At 39.3% G+C, this 18,677-nt stretch overlaps 2 protein-coding genes across 2 annotated transcripts in view; one reads left to right on the top strand and one right to left on the bottom strand.

Annotated features, from left to right (window-relative positions):
- The window catches only part of angptl1a (angiopoietin-like 1a), a 17,550-nt gene extending 371 nt beyond the window's left edge, over positions 1-17,179 (top strand). The window contains 5 exon segments of the mRNA XM_043219131.1: positions 9,380-10,270; positions 13,651-13,844; positions 14,861-15,131; positions 16,040-16,177; positions 16,180-17,179. Coding sequence (XP_043075066.1) covers positions 9,481-10,270; positions 13,651-13,844; positions 14,861-15,131; positions 16,040-16,177; positions 16,180-16,226 — 1,440 coding nt within the window. The 5' untranslated portion in view covers positions 9,380-9,480 and the 3' untranslated portion in view covers positions 16,227-17,179.
- ralgps2 (Ral GEF with PH domain and SH3 binding motif 2) overlaps positions 1-18,677 on the bottom strand; it is an 89,456-nt gene that overhangs the window by 19,149 nt on the left and 51,630 nt on the right.

Genomic DNA, 18,677 nt, shown 5'->3' with positions numbered 1-18,677 from the left:
AATCGGTCAGCAGCTAGAAGTTCTCCTTCGTCTTTGTTCGGCACATGCCACTTCGCTGCTCTGCTTTTGTTTTTCTAAACAAAATTCCTCCAGCTGCTGCCCGGTGCGCTCAGCCAGGGTACGGGTGGGCCAAGCGGTCTGGTCAAAGGTCACTCTAAAAGAGTTTGAATTAGATTACTGAAGTGTACCTTCATAATCCAATGCAGAGAAGTAGGACAAACATCAAAGGCTGAGAATTACCCACAATTGCGCCTCTTATTATTTGTTTGCTTTTCGCAAAAAAAAAAAAAAAAAAGAAGAGAGAGATTGAGAGAGAGTGTTTTCTAGGCCACTTCAAGGTCAGGAGGAGGCAAATGCATCTGGATGGGTGTGTTTGTTTGCTTGGTTAAGAGCTGCTCTCTCAGTACGTTTGGAGTCCGATACTCTCACAGAGATTTCCACAGTGCTATCTAAACCAGTGTTGGCCACTCTGTGGGTTGTGTCTTGTGGCTTTTCTTGTACTACGAAGACTGTATTTTGTGAACTCCGTCTTATTTTGAGGACTGTGGTTTGTAGATTCTATTGTTAAATGTAGATGTTTCTTAGTTGCCTCGTGCTCCTCACAGTTCCTCTGGCTGAAGCTCTTGGGAATCTGATCCACTGAGCGACTACCGTTCAGTAGGGGATAAGGGACTCTATTCATAAAATATTGGTTTTAAAGAAAACAAACCCTTCAAGACAGAAGGTCGTTTTACGCTAACCACTTCCTCATGTAGAAACGTCTACGTTCTCACTTTGTGCACATGCACACACACATTTCTCTCTAGTTTGACAGAAGGCTGATCACAAACCTAGTATGTGTTGCAGCACCATTACCCATAGTGCACTGATGCTGTCAGATAGCACCAATAGATGCAAATTTGAGCAAAACAAAATGTCACAATAAATGACCACAAAAACGATTAACACTGCTGTGCAAGTGAACGTTCACAGAGGACATGATCTTTACATGCATCATGTGACAAGAAAAACTGTGAGTGTCTTGTGTGAACAGGTTATGAAGATAACCATAATAGTGAAACCAAACCAAATGGCTGAAATGTGAAAGGTTAGAAAAACCTCAGAGAGTTTTGTTTCCTCTGAGACTCATAAAGCTCTATAAAATCCGCTCGTAGAAAAAGAAGCTGCTCCTGGACGAATTTCCATGTCATTACTCTTCAGAGAACATTCCGTGCTGAAGTGTTGGCACATGGTTCACCTGTAGCACATGTGAAATGTCTTAAATTTCCAATACGTCTTTTTGTCTTTCACGCTCATTGCATTAATACCTGCCGCATCCAAAAATTAAAGTCTGTACAAGGAACATTTAGTAGAATTTTAGCATGACATTGATTTTGGGATAGTCGAATGAGATGCTGAGTAAATACGGGCCTAAGGCTGGCATTGTTCACAATCAACAGTCATATCTTTTGGGTACTAGTGATGAATATCATCTGCAATGTTTGTGTGTCATGAGCTTCTATAAATGCATCCAGATACATATTTGTGGCTGTTAGATCATTCATTTAAAAACATCAAATGGAAAGTATTTTTTTCTAATCATTTCTGACAGCAGAACCTTTGGTAACTGATTCTACAAATTCTACATTTGCATTTCGTAAAGGAATTGTTAGTGTGAGCAAACTTTCCAGCAATGCCAACTGAAGAATTTCTGAACTTATTTTTCTGTATAAGTATACAATAATAGACAGCACATCTAAAAATTGTCTACAAAACAAGTCTGAATGTCATCTGGGCTAAAGTAATTGCAGAAAATTGAGATGAGGAAAAAGCAGGAAGTGGAATTTCAGTATAGCCTTGCACGTAACAAAGATAAGAGCCAACATTGCTTCTCTTTCCAAGAGCACTCTGTTTATCGTCTTCCTTTCAACAGGTTAAAATAGAAAAATACAAGCATTGCTTGTTCTCATCTGTGCTACTAAGGTAATTAGAAACATGTGGAGATGACTTCTGGCCTTTTGCAGATACACACGGTTTTAGGATTTCAGGCTTCCTTCTTTTTCGGTTGTCTGTTATTTTAGCAGCCACAATCTACTCTCTGACAAGTTTTTCAAAAATTACATTCTCTTTATATCTAAGCCCAGACTGACATACAAGTTCATCTGAAACTGCATCAGTCTTATTCATTTATTCACTAAAACAGAGCTCTATAAAAAATTCCAAATTAAACGAGAAAGAGCAATTTAGAGATTTGGGAACAAAAGTGAACTTGCATTCAAGTTCCCATAAAGCTCCCACAAAGCTTTGCCGGAAAAAGCACTCATTAATCTGTTCAGCTGCAGTAATTCTCTCTTCAGGCTGGAACAGGTAATGATTTTCAAGCATCTGCCACTGTTTCTTTGGTAATATGTGGGGTTACTTGCACGCAGAGACGTAAAAATTTGCTGGAAAGAAGAGAAAAAGAATCAGGGTTTCCAGAAAGCTTGATGAAGGTCACAGAGTCTTACTGTTGGTTGCTAGTAATGTTACTTGACTGCTGCGTTCAAGGTATAAGTATTTTCAACTATTAGATTATCTGACCTTTTAATAATAAGAAAGTTAGTACAGGATAGTAAAATGTATTTTTTTGTAAACAAATCAGTAATTCCTTTTATTTGTGAAAAATATATTTGCAAACTTTTTACCTTTTAAACTTTTTTTAATGTGCGCGTAAGGTTTAAGGATTTGTTACTTTTACTTGACTTTTTTGCTACTTTTACTTTTTCTGGTTTTCAAAATTTTCATGAAAATTTTAACGCAAATACAAATGCATTTCTGAAGAACTTTGACATTGATTTTAAACTATCCTTATTTCTTGTCTTTATATCAATATACTTATCGGCCACCAACTCTATTCTATTCTATTGTAAGTCATCTCTGATGCTTATTTCACCTGATTGACTTTATAGTTGTTTTGTCAATGCTTTCAGTGTGATCATCCCTCACGGCTGATTTAGCTTTACACAAGCAAAAGGAGAAAAAGTTCTCCTCTGTCTCTCGTGTTCCCACACTTTAGCACGTTTTGAGAGAAATAAAGCTTCTGAGAGGCTTTAAAAAAGGCTTGTGGGTGGCGATGAGGACCGAGGCCTGAGCCTTCCAAACCACGTTCAGTGAAAAGCTGCATTCTCCGAGACAAAACTGCTGCTTTTTCCCTTTTCTTTAGCTGTGGGCTCCAAAATCAATTAAAGTTCCCACATGCCCAGATCTCACTTCATAAATTTATTACATCATACCCTGTTGGTCTCCATTCTGCCAACATTAATTTCCCTGGGATGGAAGGACGGAGTTACAAAACGCAACTTGGGGCACGTTTTCCAATCTCATATGACCTCTTTTTCCTCCTACCTTGCTCTTATGCTCTTCTTCCAGTTTTCTAATTTTGTCAGCACTTCCTCCTGATTGAATAAGAGTGAGTCATATGTTGACGGTTCCTGGTTTTCGAAAATATTGAGCGATGCTACAAATTAATAACATGCTGGAAAACCGGGGTTTGTGTGTGACGCATTTCTTGTACAGACTCAAGATAATAACAGAAAGCTGCTGTTTGTGTAGTCATCTTTTTCTCATGTTGTTCCAATAGTGGAAATTTCAACAACAACAGCAGAACCTGAATTCTCTTCAGACGGTTTACTTTCAAAGCTTCTGATTCCAGCTGTTCTGCCTCCGCAAACTAACAAATTCATTACGGTCCCTCATTTGTCCCTCTGTCACCCTAACTGCTGTTCCCTTCTGCCCATTTCTCATGTTGTTTCTCTTTTTTTGCTCTCATTATGGAATATTTCTAAAGTGTGTCTATGTGTTTACAGCCGTCATCTTAGGAAAATCTGACGTCCAGATGTGGAATCCTATAATAAAATGGGAAATACATTCTCTTTCAAGAAAAACAGATATAACTACCTTTCCTTATAGTTTTAGATCAAACAACCAATGTGTTTGTGTGTGTAGTAAAATTACTTATGGGATGTGCCATGAAGGATTGTAGTTGTCTGGTTTCTTATATTGACTTTTATGAGCCCTCTTTACAATATCACACAAATGTTTGCTCATAGTTAGGGCTTGTTGTGGACTTCTACTCTTCCAATGTAATCGTAGTGTTTAAATTAAACATCTTGGAGACTCATCTCTTAAAATTTTATGGAGCTAGTTGTTGGGTTGACCAGCTCAGATCTTATTTCTTTCACAGTTCAGTGACTAATCACATAAACTTTAAATTGGCCATTTTGCACAAACAACATCAATAATTAGGATGTAAACAGGAAGTAGCCCTGGAACACGATTACACATTTAGGTGAAATCAGTCATAAGCTTTATTTAAAAACCATTTTGTTTGTCTTGGGATTTATTTGCTTTACAAATAAAATAAAAATCTTTACAAGCATGTCTCGCTCTAAGTCTTTCCCTGCCGCCTTGTCAATCCCCTAGGAGAACTGTGTTTTTAGTCGCTTCATATCCTTGTCTAAACTTTCCTGAAATAACCTTTTCTCTCATAAAACTGCTCAAACTGACACTCAGCTTTCTGACTAATAAACTTTGCAAGAAAAAATATGGGACTTTATGGTCCCATATCAAAGCTTTCTCAACAAGAGTGCAAAACCCTTAACAAAACACCTTATATTACCCGCTGGTTTCTAGTTAAGCGCTTAAACAACTCTCAACTGGCCAATCAAAGTTTGACATGAAACAGCTGACCAAATCCTTTAGTTAACTGCTGAAATCAAAAACACTTGGGCATAAATCCCACAAAAACAAGAGCTTAAACTCTTTTACTCACTTCAGAGGAAGTCACAATAATGTCATGCCAGACACTACAGGCTGAAATGAAGAGTTGGGTGCTAAGCGAAGAGAGAAGCAATGAGCTAATGACTTGAGCTCAGATCCAACCCCGACACAGCCAAGGAAAAACAGCTCCTGGTGGCCCACCAAAGCATGCTGCACACAAGCAGGCCAGCCAGAGAGCAGCGTTTGCCATTGTGAAATGATCCACTAAGTAACTTTAATTGACTGACTGGATGATTAGATGAACTGACCAGGAATAGTTTGGCTCTTAAAGACTCTTTTCATCATCTGCATGCATATTCAGAAGGTTCTTATAAAGCCAAAGCCATAAATGCAACAGAACAGATGCTGATGTCAGCATTAGTTCTATGGTGTGTTGTTAAAAAGGCCAGACAAAAAGGGGCCATGCTGGGCTCTTCAGGTCTACATGCTGGAACTACAAATGACACTTACTGTAAAGACATTAAGTACATTAGATGAGATAGTGATCACGTATAAATTACAAAGATGGAGCAATAAAAAGAGAGTGAGTGAGGGAGAGAGAGTATTGGCAAAGTTGGCTTCCAAGACACAAGTATAAACAAAACTCAGTAGCTATCCTTCTCTCTAAGCTGAGCTTCTCAAAAATACTCTTGAGGAATAAAGGATTTTGGCAGCACTCTGCAAAAATATGGAATAAGTGAGACTTTATTACTAAAACAAATGTGTCCAGGCAAATACCCTTCTTCTGGGTATTTTCAAGATGGATAATCGAGAAGACAAAAACAGTACTGAGGATTTCTTTGATCAACTATAAAATGAACCCTGGGACCTTGTTTAACTGAGTTTTGTTTGCACAGCAGTTTTCATAATGATATTCTATAGGGTTATTTACACAGTATGTGTTATTGTGGTCAAAAGGCATTAAGAGTGCAATGGAACCGAAGTGTTTAAATATACATTACTGGTCAAAGGTTTGTAATTTTTCTTTTATTTTCTTCTTTTATTTTAAAGACGCCTCCTCAGTTCTCATAGGCTGCCTTCTTCTATGAAAAATACAGTAAAAAGCCACATTGTGAAACATTATTACAATTAGCACCATTTATAATCATGTGACACTGAAATACTGAAAATTCCGCTTTGTCGTCACTGGAATAATTGCATTTTAAAACAATAAAAATAGAATACATTTACTTATATTTCTAATAATTTTCACAATATTTCTGATTTTTTCATCAACTTAATGCAGCAATGGTGAACATATGAAACTTCTTCTTATATTACAAACTTTTGAGTGGCAGTGTATTTTAAAAATTTCAACATCTTTCAACTTGACACAATCTTACGATGCTAAAAAAAAAGAAAAAGGGTAAAACTTGTTGAAAAGTCACAGACATCAATCAAGTACATATTTCCAAAAGAAATTCAGCCAGCACAGCTGGATGAAAGGACATGTTTTGATTTTTCTTTTGAACTGTGTAAAAATGAGCTGACAACTTCGCCTGTTGTGTGAGGTCTTGCTTCTTTTTCAGTGTCTTGTGCATAAGTTCTTCAACTTTAAAGCACATCTCAAAATCTTTCCACTGATAACGTCTGCGCCTTACATTTTAAAACAGATGATGTTCATTGAACAGCTTTTAAATTCTGCCTAATGCAGAGGAACTGCTGGGATTTAGCCTTTGACAGCCACCATGACTGATGTTGGCATAGTCAAACCCAATGAAAACAAGAAAGCGGATTTAATGTTCATGCGCTACACTGGCCGGTGACATCATAACAGTGATACGGACTTCGTAAAAACACCAGAGGAACCCAAGGGTATCAGAACAGTCTGGAGGCCGCTCTGGAAGCTCTGTGAATTATGGCTACTAACATCACATGAAGAGCCAATTGGCTGGAACAGTAGAGGGTCACAGCTGTCCATACAGCACATCAAAGCTACAGAAGATGATGAAATGAATCACGGGAACAGAGGGTTGATTGTATGGAGTGTGGAGATGTATGACTCAATTGGGTGGAGGAAGGATAGGGAGCCTCTGGGATCACCATAGAGCAGTGGTGGTATTAGGCCTCAGCCAAATCAAGAGCAAAGTTGACGAAAGCCACATTTAAAAACTATTTATATTAACCTAAGCTTGCTAGCTAACAACTCCAGTGTGAGTGCCAGTGTAGAGTTTTGGTTAATTCTGACACCTCAAAGCAAACAAATGATACTGGAAATTGTTATAACAGCTGACAAAATGTTAATATTTACATTTATTCATTTGGCAGACTCATACTTTATCCAAAGTGATATTCAAATATACACTTTAAAATACACACAGATTGTGTGTTTCCTGGGAATCAAACCCATGACCTTGGCATTGGCAGTGCAGCGCTCTACCAGCTGAGCTACAGGACCTGACAACTATATTTCAAACCACAAAAATGTTATGTTAAAGAAGAGCAGAGTTTATTTCTCATGCGTTGTGATACAAAAGTTATGTAGCCACAAGCAATGCCTTAGCATAATAGCATACCATAGCTGTCTATTACTGTTCAGTAGTAATGGCGAAAGGTTGAGAGACTATGTAATGGAGACAAACGCAGCCGTCCATTTCATCGCTGAAGGGAGGGAGAGAAAATAAGCAAATTAGAAGGTAAGAGTTTTCCTCTCAATCCCTCAGGTTAGCATTCCGAACCACTGCGTCCTGAACCGTTCTGTTTTGGCGTGGACCGACATTCCCACATCTGTTCTGGATATGTTAGCTGCCCATTACTACACAAAAGCCAAAATATTTTGAATTGTTTTTCCTGTATGATTGTGACAAATGACAGGAGGGAACCCAGTTGACATAGTGTCTAGTGATAGCTGAAGATAATTAGGCTGAGTAAGTCAGGTCCCTGAAAGAGAGAGCAAGAGAAAGTGATGAAAATAGAGGCAGACACAAATGAAGACAAATCAGCATGTTTCTGGACTGCACAAGATCTTCTTTTCCCATGAAGTCAGGTTCAAGGCCAGGTGTCTTGTTTGGCAGAACAGCCAGAAGGACGATTATGTATGTGACCCACTTTCAGTACCACAGCCCAGATTTTCCTTAAAGCCTTGTCTTACACTCCTCTCACTTTCTAATCTCTTCACTCCACACAGCTTACTTCTCAAAGTCTGTAGCCTGCAGTGTAAAATTGCTCCACCGTGTATGATTAGTTCAGCCCCAATTAGACTGTGTTTGACTCTAGCTTTTTCATTTCATGTTACGCTTGAAAGAGAGTCAGTCGTTTTTTTTAAACCTACCTTTAAGTATTTCAGGATAGCTTTAGATTACTGACTACATCCGGTTCAAATCATACTGTAAATCCTTCAAGCAAACAAATATGAAATTATAATATAAAAGGAACTGTGAAAGGAAGCCAAATACAAACTGAAATGCTGTACTTACGGTTCACAGCAACACAGCTTCCTACCAAATTAAAATGTCAGCAACACATTCTGTTAGAGGCATTATGGTGTGACGCAGAAAGACAGTTTCACCTTTGTTATATACTACATAGTGTAAGAAGAACTGTACTGGATCTGCAGACACATCTTGGGTCTTGCAGCACAGATGGCAGATTTGCTGACTGAAAAATGTGTCTGTTTAAACAGGGAGGGAGACCTGAGAGCACATCTAGGTACTGATGAAAAGCAGAGCTCAGCATGGACGGAAAGGTGATACTGGATTAGAGGAGCCTAACGCAGCTCCTGGAGAGCACTGCTAAGCCTAATACTGAAGACATGCTGGGGTGCTCAGAGTGGGAGATTGTTAAATACTGAACCCTGCAGAGTGGGATACACAGCAGGATGTTAGAGCACCTAGGAATTTGATCCCATGAACCCTGGAGAGGTGGTGAAGGGGGTACAGAGAGTTACAGAGTGGGAGGTAGAAGGGTGGAAGAATGGTTATAGTGCATGCTAAAGATGGGTTTGTGTATAAAATGCCATGGTGATGACATCAGAGGAGTGATGAACTGTTACCAGAGGATGTGAAGCATCTGGATATGGGCATGTGTTAGTAGAGGATGTGAAGCATCCAATGTGTGTTTGATTTAAGTGTCTGGGACAAGATCGAATAGCACAGCAGGGTGTCTGCAAGAACAGCAAAAGGTAAAGGTTGTACACCATGTTGAACAGCTAAAACACATACTGTTGAATGCAGCATTCCATAAAAACACTGAAGGACACTGTTTGGCCCAATGACAGCCCTTGTAGTCATCCACTTCGTGACATCTGTTGAGGAGTCCACACTAGTACATGCTTGCCAAAAAAAAAAGCCCATTCTTTTCCCTTCTTTCACCATTTATCATTTCCTATTTGTAGTTGTCAGCAATGTAGATTCTTTGTCACTGCCCCCTTGGCTTAGTAAACAGAAAATTCTTGTTGAGGTTAATTCATTCCGTGGCTCTGGTTGACATCTAAATGGCCCTCTGAAGAAAGTTTAAAGTCATTAAATCACCTACAAAAGGGTGTCTACAAAAGTAAATCTAAACGTAGCTTGCACAAGACAAACATAATTAAGCTTTTAAAGGTAAGCTGATGATCTACATGATGATGTCCCTGATTGACAGCTGCTTTTCTTACTCCTTATAGGTGAAGCATTGGATTTACCTCTCTGTGGAGGTGGAGGAAAAGAAGGGTAAACAGAAGACAGAAACTAACAAAAAGCAGGTGAGGTGATAACAGAAGCAACCATGAGAGATGTAACATGGTGCATGGGCATTATGCTCTGGCTCTCCATCTGCTTGTTCGGCAAGAGCCACTCAGGAAATGCACTCACGCAATCACGTCAACGACGAGCACCTGTCGATGACTCTAAGAAGTGCTCCTACACTTTCCTGGTGCCACAGCAGAGGATTACAGGTCCAATCTGCGCCTCTGCAACAGGGCCCGAGCCAGACAAAGACCGGGTGACACGTATGGACATTGCTGATGTCCGGGAGGTCCTATCCAAGCAGAGGCGTGAGATTGAGATGCTGCAACTAGTGGCGGATGTGGACGGGAACTTGGTAAATGAAATGAAGCTTCTGCGCAAAGAGTCTCGTAACATGAATTCCCGAGTGACACAGCTTTACATGCAGCTGCTTCATGAAATTATCCGCAAGAGGGACAACTCCCTGGAGCTGGCGCAACTGGAGAACCGTGTGCTGAACGTCACCACGGAAATGCTCCGACTGGCCTCCCGTTACAAAGAGCTGGAGCTACGTTTTGCAGGACTTGCTGCCACGGTTAACAACCAATCTGTGCTCATTGCTGCCCTGGAGGATCGTTGTCTTCATGGATATGGGCGCCAAGATCTGCCCGCAGTTCCACCGCTAGTGCAGGTGGTGCCAGAGAGCATTCCAGCAAACAATAATCGCTTCACCAATGAGATTCAGAGAGACCACAACAACAGAGCCTTTCCTAGAGGATCACGAATGGATGCCCCTACACCTGACCCACTGGGAATCCCACCACCCCCACAGGGCACCCTTACCTCAGATGGTAAGTGACCAAGGACTGTGTATAGTGTAGGTTGTGTGTGATTTTTACAATCTTACCACAGAAATTTCCTAAGAACAGAAATTAGACGTTTTGATGTTGAGGCATTTTTTGATGTTGAGGCGAATGGTTTAGGTATAGCAGCCCTTAGAAACAGTCAGTATTGAAGCATCTAATAAGGCATATCTATGGTAAAGGCTGTGCAACCAAAACAAAATATGTATAGTCCTGCCCACTCTAAAGCAGTACTAAACTGCAGTGGAAACACGAACCGAGTTGAACCGAGCCAAGCCAAGCTGTATCACGCAGTGAAAAAGCACCATTAGTCCAGATCTTGGTGACATAATGCTTCACACTTTTGTGGGGCTAGTATCACTGTAGGCTTTTGAAAAGTTTCCATCAAAAGTGTATCGTGGAGGCAAAGAAGGTACTTCAGAAAACTAAAATAACAAATGAAACACTGTACATCTGCAGTGCCACTGAAGGTGTTGCATTTCCCCTGGTGGCACTAGGTGTTTCCTATAAAAGTGGCACTGAGCCTTTATCCTTCTAAAGCATGAACACACAGCCGAGAACAGACTGCAGTGTTGTAATGCCAAAAGTTACTGAGACAAATCTCAGAATCCTCCATTCCGCTCCTGCAGAATCCTCTCTGGCAGCCCATGAAAACAAAATATGAGCTCATGGATTCCTGAGTGCACACGTGAAAACATGCACCCACAAAATCCTCCCGGAAAAATCTGAAGCAGATTAAAGAGGGTCAGAAAAGAGTGAAGTGGATGAACTGTTAGTCTAATCTTAAACTGGGCTTCTGTATGTCTTTCCCATCAACGCATCAAAATGTATCTGCCTATTAAGGAGTGACGTTACACATAAGGTCAATAATATCCAACAAAATCTACAAGATGCCCTCTTCAAGCACTTAACAACGATAAAAAAATATTCCTCCTGTCACACACATGCAGGATAGTGATGCTGCTATTTGCTAATAAAACAATGAAATCATTAGGCATAAGACAAATTCATTTTCTGTATTCAAGTCCACATTTATGCATGTCACTTTCAAGACCACAACCCTGCAAGACAGGTTTTACAGGCATGTAAATGTCAGTAAAAAGCAATACCATAAAACACAACTTTACTGCACACACTGGACTACATACAGAAGGAGGGAGATGTGTGTGGTGGTAATGAAATGAAATGTTAAGTCTATTTCTTAAAAGAAAATCATACATTTGGTAATTTTAGGGAGAGTTGAACCATGCTTATTACATGTCAAGTTACAAAGGCACAAGCGTAGCATCTTGTTCCGTAGTGAGCTACCTGGCTTTATACAGCCTACAAAGGGAGCTACATTCTTAAGTCCCAGAACCTCATTAATGACTGATGTTGAAGCGTCTTTTAAAACTCTCATAATTAACTTTCATTAGAATATTTCTAAACTAAAGACTCTCAGCTCACTTAGTTTTGGAATAGCTAATGTCTGATTACATGAATAAAAAAAAAATCTGACTTATTACATTACTCTAACTGAATAAACACAATAGAAAACAATTTTCCAATTTTTACTTTGTTAGGAAAAGCACTTGCACTTTGTGAGACCCCACACCTGGCATGCCAATAATGGACATGTGTGAGTGTGAGATGCTGGTTTTGGACTACAGCCTTTAGTGATAAAGCCTTGAGTAGGTGTATAAATATCACAACCACCAACCTCTCCAATTCCTTTCTCTCTCACATACCCACAGTTCATAATAAACAATCTCCACTGCTTATCCAGCAGATCCTCAGTCTCAACCCAAGACTTCAATGATGATAAAATCTCTAAGTTCCTGAAGCAAATAGCTCCAGAGTCCAGTCTCTCATGTGGCCAAGGCAACTCAATAGGGTCGGATTCTTTTGCGACTGACCGCTAATGACAGCTCAGTGTAGCCCACTTCGCCCAATACATGGAGAATTACAACCACAGCTGACCAAAGCAAAACACTCTTGTAACCTCTGGGGTTGTACAGTACTACTTTTTTCAGGCAATGAAGATGTATCATTACTGAAAAAACAGAAGCTGCTCAGAGAGTAGTCTTGGATGACTCCAAGATGCAGTTCTGTTTGAGGGTCCTCCTGGACCGAAGCAGAGAAAACGCCCACTCTGCTGATGTCTGCCGCTCAAAACCGCCCGGCACAATGAATGTCTGTATGAGCTCAATAGCTGTCATTCATGCACAGGCGGTCAGGGCCACACTGGGACCTGGCCGGTTAACGCAGCTGTTTTAGCACAGCAAGAGCTACTGAAGAACTTCCTCTCTGCACAGGAAAACTCCTCTTATACAACACACCAACCATACTGCTCAAAAGGGCCTTTGGCAGAAGGGAATCGCTCTTTCTCTTTCTTCCTCTCTGGCTAACCCCTATATGACTGATAATGATTTTAGCTTAAGCTCAAAGTAAAGAGGAAAAAGAAAAATGAGTGGAAAATAACCAAAGGAAGAGGGAGTCACACAAGGCCTGAGCTGGTGTCTGGGCATGGTAACTTCATCAGCACAGACCTGGGTATTTATCTTTCAGTCAAATCTGGATTGCTGGGAGATCTTGTCCTCTGGGCAGGAGATTTTGCGTAGAAAGCTTTAAGTTAAGACAATAGTGTCTCTAAAAAATTCTCTAAACTGATCTGAGACCTCTATATTATGTGCATAAAAAACTGCGGGTTCGAACCACAATTATTGCAACATTAATAACTACACAATGAAAACAGATAGGCCAATTAGAACAAGATCGTTAACTAAAATGCCACCTTTAGTGAGATGCAAAACAACAGATCATAAGGTTATGTTATAATGTGCTACCCATTGTTTTTATTGTTCAATGGCTATCACGGTTTATATCATCACCAGCTGGAAAAGTTTCTGAACGTCAGAAGTTGTCCTCTGTGACATTAATATTATTAGCTGTGGTGTGGACTTATAGAACTATATGCTTATTAAAACATTTTAATTATAGTTATCATACTTGGTATGAACAGGCCTTTAATCTTGATATTACTGAAAAAAATGCAGTTTTTATATTATTAACAACAAAAAATACTGCTGATGACAATATATGACAGAAAGGTCAGTGACATGAATTTGCATCTTCATTCAGACAGACACGAAATGATCAACAAGTGGGTGGCTTGAGATTCCTTTCAAAAATGACTTTTATCAATGATTCACTGATTCTTGATTGAGCGACAAAATCTTTATACATGATGCACTACAAGAGAAGCTGCATTAATTTATGTGGTAGTCACATTGTGGATGCAAACGGTCATTATCAATGTCACTGCAATGGTTCATATATGATATACTGCAATGAGAACCCTAGTTTTATTTTCTCCCCGTCTTTCCCAGGCCCATTCAGAGACTGTTTCCAGGTGCGGCAGGCAGGACACACCACCAGTGGGATGTATCTGCTGAAGGCAGAGGGCAGTGATAGACTGATTCAGGCCTGGTGCGAACATAAATTAGACAATGGAGGCTGGACCGTTTTTCAGCGAAGGAAAGATGGCTCTGTCAACTTCTTCAGGAACTGGGAAAACTATAAGGTAAATGTCCACAACACACTAACCTGCAGACTAAAGGACATTGAAACTATGACAATCAATTAGCAGTAAACTCCTCTCTTATCCAAATATAGTAACTGTAATCTTCTGATAAGAAAAAGGAAATAGGGAGACAGCCATAATGTCTGCATTTACATAACTGCCCAGCCTCCCTGTCGTGTGAGCGTGTATAAGTGAATTAGTAAGATAGATGGAATGTGTGATGAGATTCTCAGTAAGGCCTATCAGTGATTTACTGTAGGTTAGTGGTTCTCAAGACTTTTCAGGTCAAGTAACACCGCAGACTTTTAGGGTAAACAAAACAACATCATTTTTATTATAGTATTAAATTGTGTTTTTATTTACTTATTTACCAAAGTAACATGTATATAATTATTGGCTTCTTCAATTTTAGCCAGAGGTTTAAAAACACTGGTGCATGGCAACAGATAATAAGTTTTAAGTTACAGTATTGATTTATACTATTGCATGTTAATACATAGACGTGTGCTTAAAAAAATTATTTCTCAACACGCTTTCTGAACAGAAAAGGACATTTCACCTTTAGTCAGAGAAACCAAACTGTGATATATAGGAGGTTTGTAGACACAAATCACATAATTCAATACTTTTCCAAGAGCAATGGAACAAAAATGACCAAATTCAGTGGAAAAATCCAGTTATGCCTTTATAAAGTAGCTCTCATGTTCCCTGCAAAGTCCGTCCTGGGAGTGTGACTTCACTGATTTAGTCAAAGTTGAGTGTAATCACTTGCCAGACGAGTGAATTGTAACTCCAGAGTTGAAGGCCTACTACAGAAATATACCTCAAATTCTGCTCACTGACACAAATGAAATGAAAACAACTAGAATAACTGCACACAGTTGGGGAAACACACATAAATCTACTAAACAAGACTTAGATGAACTATTTCCATTGGAGAAAAGATCAAACTTCTCTGTCACATACTCTGTCTCTATTACGGTTTCTCTTGTTCCCTCCCTCCTTCTCCCACACAGAAAGGCTTTGGGAACATAGATGGAGAGCACTGGCTGGGCTTGGAGAACATCTATAATCTAGCCAAGCAAGGGGACTACAAATTGCTGGTGGAGCTGGAGGACTGGGTTGGAAAAAAAGTGTATGCCGAGTACAGCAGCTTCCATCTGGAGTCTGAGAGCGAGGCCTTCAGGATGAGACTGGGCACCTACCAGGGCAATGCTGGAGACTCCCTCACGAGCCACAATGGAAAACCCTTCACAACGCTTGACCGGGATAAAGATGCCTTTACAGGTTAGATGCGAAGAGGACAACTGCTGAATAAAGTTGCATAACTATAAGGGTTGTGTAAAATACTTGGTTTGGTTGGTTTGCTTCAGAGGTCCTGTTTAAACCGGTTTCTGGTCACTTAAAGGGTCAGTCCAAACCTATAAGACCTTCATTCATCTTTGGATCACAAAATAAGACATTTTTGATTACATCTGAGAGCTATCTGGCCCTCCACAGACAGCAACACAACTCAAATGTACACAGTTTCAGAAACGCTAACGTTTGTAAATACATCGGTAAAGCGGTTCATGTGACATCAGTTTTGTGACGAGCAAATTTTGTGCACAAAGACAACAAAAATAAAAATGGATAACTTCCATTCTCCAATCCTTCTCCCCTGAGTTACGTCTTACGCTATTTTGGAAATTCCTTAACATTATTCACGTAATCAGCATTGTAAACATATGCATTAAAATACTTTCTAAAATGCTGAAAAACGTAAGACAAGGGGGAAGAATGAACGAGTAAATTATGTTTTTTTGCCCAAAAAAACCCAAACAAACTAAAACATTATACTCATATCATCGCAAAACTGACTTTGAGCAACTGATGTCACATTGACTGTTTCACCAATGTTTTTACTACATTTCTGGAGCTGGGAATATTTTAATCTTAGATTTCATCACAAATATCTTAATTTGTGTTCCGAAGAACAAAGGTCTTACAGGTTTAGAGCAATATAAGTAATTAATGACAGTTTTCATTTTGGGGTGAAATAAACCTTTAAAAGGCTTAGACTAGTCTTAAATTTGGTCATCTATTTTAAATTAGTTCCAACAAGATCAAAAGATTCTAAAGTGTTCGATCATTCCGACTCACTGATTCACTCACTCATTCTCTGATCTTTTTTTTTCTCTGATTTTCTATGCCAGGCAACTGTGCTCATTTCCACAAAGGTGGCTGGTGGTACAACGCTTGTGGTCAAACGAATCTGAACGGTGTGTGGTACTCTGGAGGTGTGTATCGCAGCAAGTTTCAGGATGGGATCTTCTGGGCGGAGTATGGGGGTGGTTCTACTCGCTCAAATCAGTCCGTATGATGATCCGGCCAATAGACTGAGGTTCACCACGGGACCTCACCCTCTAACCAAATCCCCAATGAGTCTAAATTGCTTGAATGTACTCATAATTCACTTCAGCACTTATTTATAATCACACATTCATGTTTATGAGGACTGACATGTATAGCACAGTATAGACGGAGTATGCGTAAGAACTAGAAGTTGGACGACCATATGGTCAACTTCAGCATTTTCTGGTCTTTTCCAAATCCTACATTTTTCTTCACTGCTGTCCACTGCTTGAGTCTTCCTCACTACCTGGACTGATGCCATCAAATCCACAATCACGGGTTTTTAAATCAAAGATCTTCGCAACTTACCAGATTCTGGCCTCTGGCTTTGGAGGTGTCTGTAACAGTAAGGACTGGCACTGGGCTGAACCGTTCGCCATGATCGTAATGTTGGTCTGTAAATATACTTTTTTTTTTATATTTGTTCATTTTTGTAAGAGTTAATTTAAGGACTCGCCTCCAATCCGCATTAATCATTTGTTATTTATATATCAGTGATCTGTATTTATGACAGTTATAATCCTCCAACCATCTATTATGATGTACCAATGTGCTCTGGACAAGTTTTTGTATACTTTTACCAACAGAGAGAGGCTATTATATTTGACTCCAGGGTTGTAATAACCATGGGAATTGAAAGGGACAAGTCCCCCAACATCTATTTTAAAGGTCAATAAGTATACATTTTTCACAACTAAATCTTAAATTCAGTGTTATTTTCTTTATAATATGACATTTTCAGTTGAAAGATATTCAGGCAACATGAAGGTTTTTTTTAATTACTGAATACCCTATGCAGCCTAAATGATGTCAGAGATGAAGTTGTTTTCGGAGTAAAATGGGCAAATCATTACATTTTAAAGATTAAAGATTCAGAATTTAGAATGTGGCCTCTTTTTAATGAATGAGTTTGAATAAACAGAAAGTGAACCGGAATTAAAGGTAAAGTTGAAATGTATTTATTTATAAATAAAAAGGTTTAAATATTTATCTTTAACGCCTATAAAACCCATAGAAAGCCAGATTTTTAGACATGACTTTATCATGCCATTATCAACACTAATAGTTATAATACAGTATATACATTTCTTCAAATGTATATATTTCTTCCTAAAATTCAAATTCGAATTGTGATTCTGTTTGTTTTGAGATTTCAAAGGTAAAAAGCAAAACAAATAATTACAATAACAAATTAATTATAAAATGTATTATATTATATTAAATAGTAGATTTTTTTTTTTTTATATGAACAATTATGAAAGTAAAAGGGGTCTGTTTTGATTCTTCATTTGGTTACCATCAATATTTGGTTATACCACTCACAAACGCACAAGCAAAACCAGAAGAGAGGGAGACAAAAAACCTATAAACATTACAGAACTGTTGAATTTACGCTAGACTTCCCTCATAAACATACACATGTATAGCCTCAAACACACTCGTCTCTGATGGAATGAAATTCAGCTTGAATGTAATTTTGGTTCGAAGTTTTTTTTGTGTAAATGATATCTGAATCCACTCTTAACGCTGCTCCAACACTGAATAAAACAGCGTCCAAAAGTCTGAGTGAAACATTTTTGCACAGTATATATGGAGTCACAGCTGGTTTTTCAATTACACAATTGATTTTTCTGCAATATGAGCAGGAGTATGTGTGTGAGTGAGTGTTTGAGACCGAAAGAAACTGAGATTTCATGTCAAAAGTATGCAGACATGTGAAAATGGGAGGACTACAGCGCATAGAGACAATGAAAAACACATTTCTGCCGTCCAGTCACGAATGGAAGCGAGAGAGACCGAGACGAGAACGAGAGAGAGAGAAAAAGAGAGGGATCCAGAGGGAGGTAGAGAGAGATGGAGACAAAAGAGCAAGACATTCCTTCCATATAAAGTGCTTAGGTTACAGCTCCACAAAAGTGTATTTCATAAAAGTTATGCCTCCCTGTTCCCGGCTTCCCCAGAGGGACTATCTTTCAAAACGTCCTCGATCACTCACAGCCAAGCATCCAATTCTTTCGGGAGAACACGGACACATGCGCTCATATAGGAGAGAAAGAAACAGGCAGACGAAGTTTTGCGAGCGGCCTGCGCTCTAACATGTTCTCCTAAAGAGCTTCCGTCTGTTTCCCAGCATGCATCTCCCCATGGGACACAGATCACAGGCTTCACACTTTCACGCACGTGGCACATCAGAGTAAATACTCAAACTTAGACAACAAGTGCAGTCACAATCCGGCCGTAAACTTGTTTTCTATCTCGTAAAAGCTTTTGTTGGATAGAGACTGATGACCGCTAAAATCATCAGCTGTGAAAGTGGTACATTTAAGTTTTGGCACATCACAGGCTCTTAGTTTCTGAAATGCAATCTTTACTAAACGATTCAATGAATCATGCAATATAAAATCTGATCATGACTGGGCTTGACCCAGTTCAGGGCTA

This window comes from Puntigrus tetrazona, chromosome 20 (assembly GCF_018831695.1).
Source record: "Puntigrus tetrazona isolate hp1 chromosome 20, ASM1883169v1, whole genome shotgun sequence".
NCBI lineage: Eukaryota > Metazoa > Chordata > Actinopteri > Cypriniformes > Cyprinidae > Puntigrus > Puntigrus tetrazona.
Note: the sequence above shows the minus strand (reverse complement) of the source record. Positions and strands in the feature narration are given on the sequence as shown.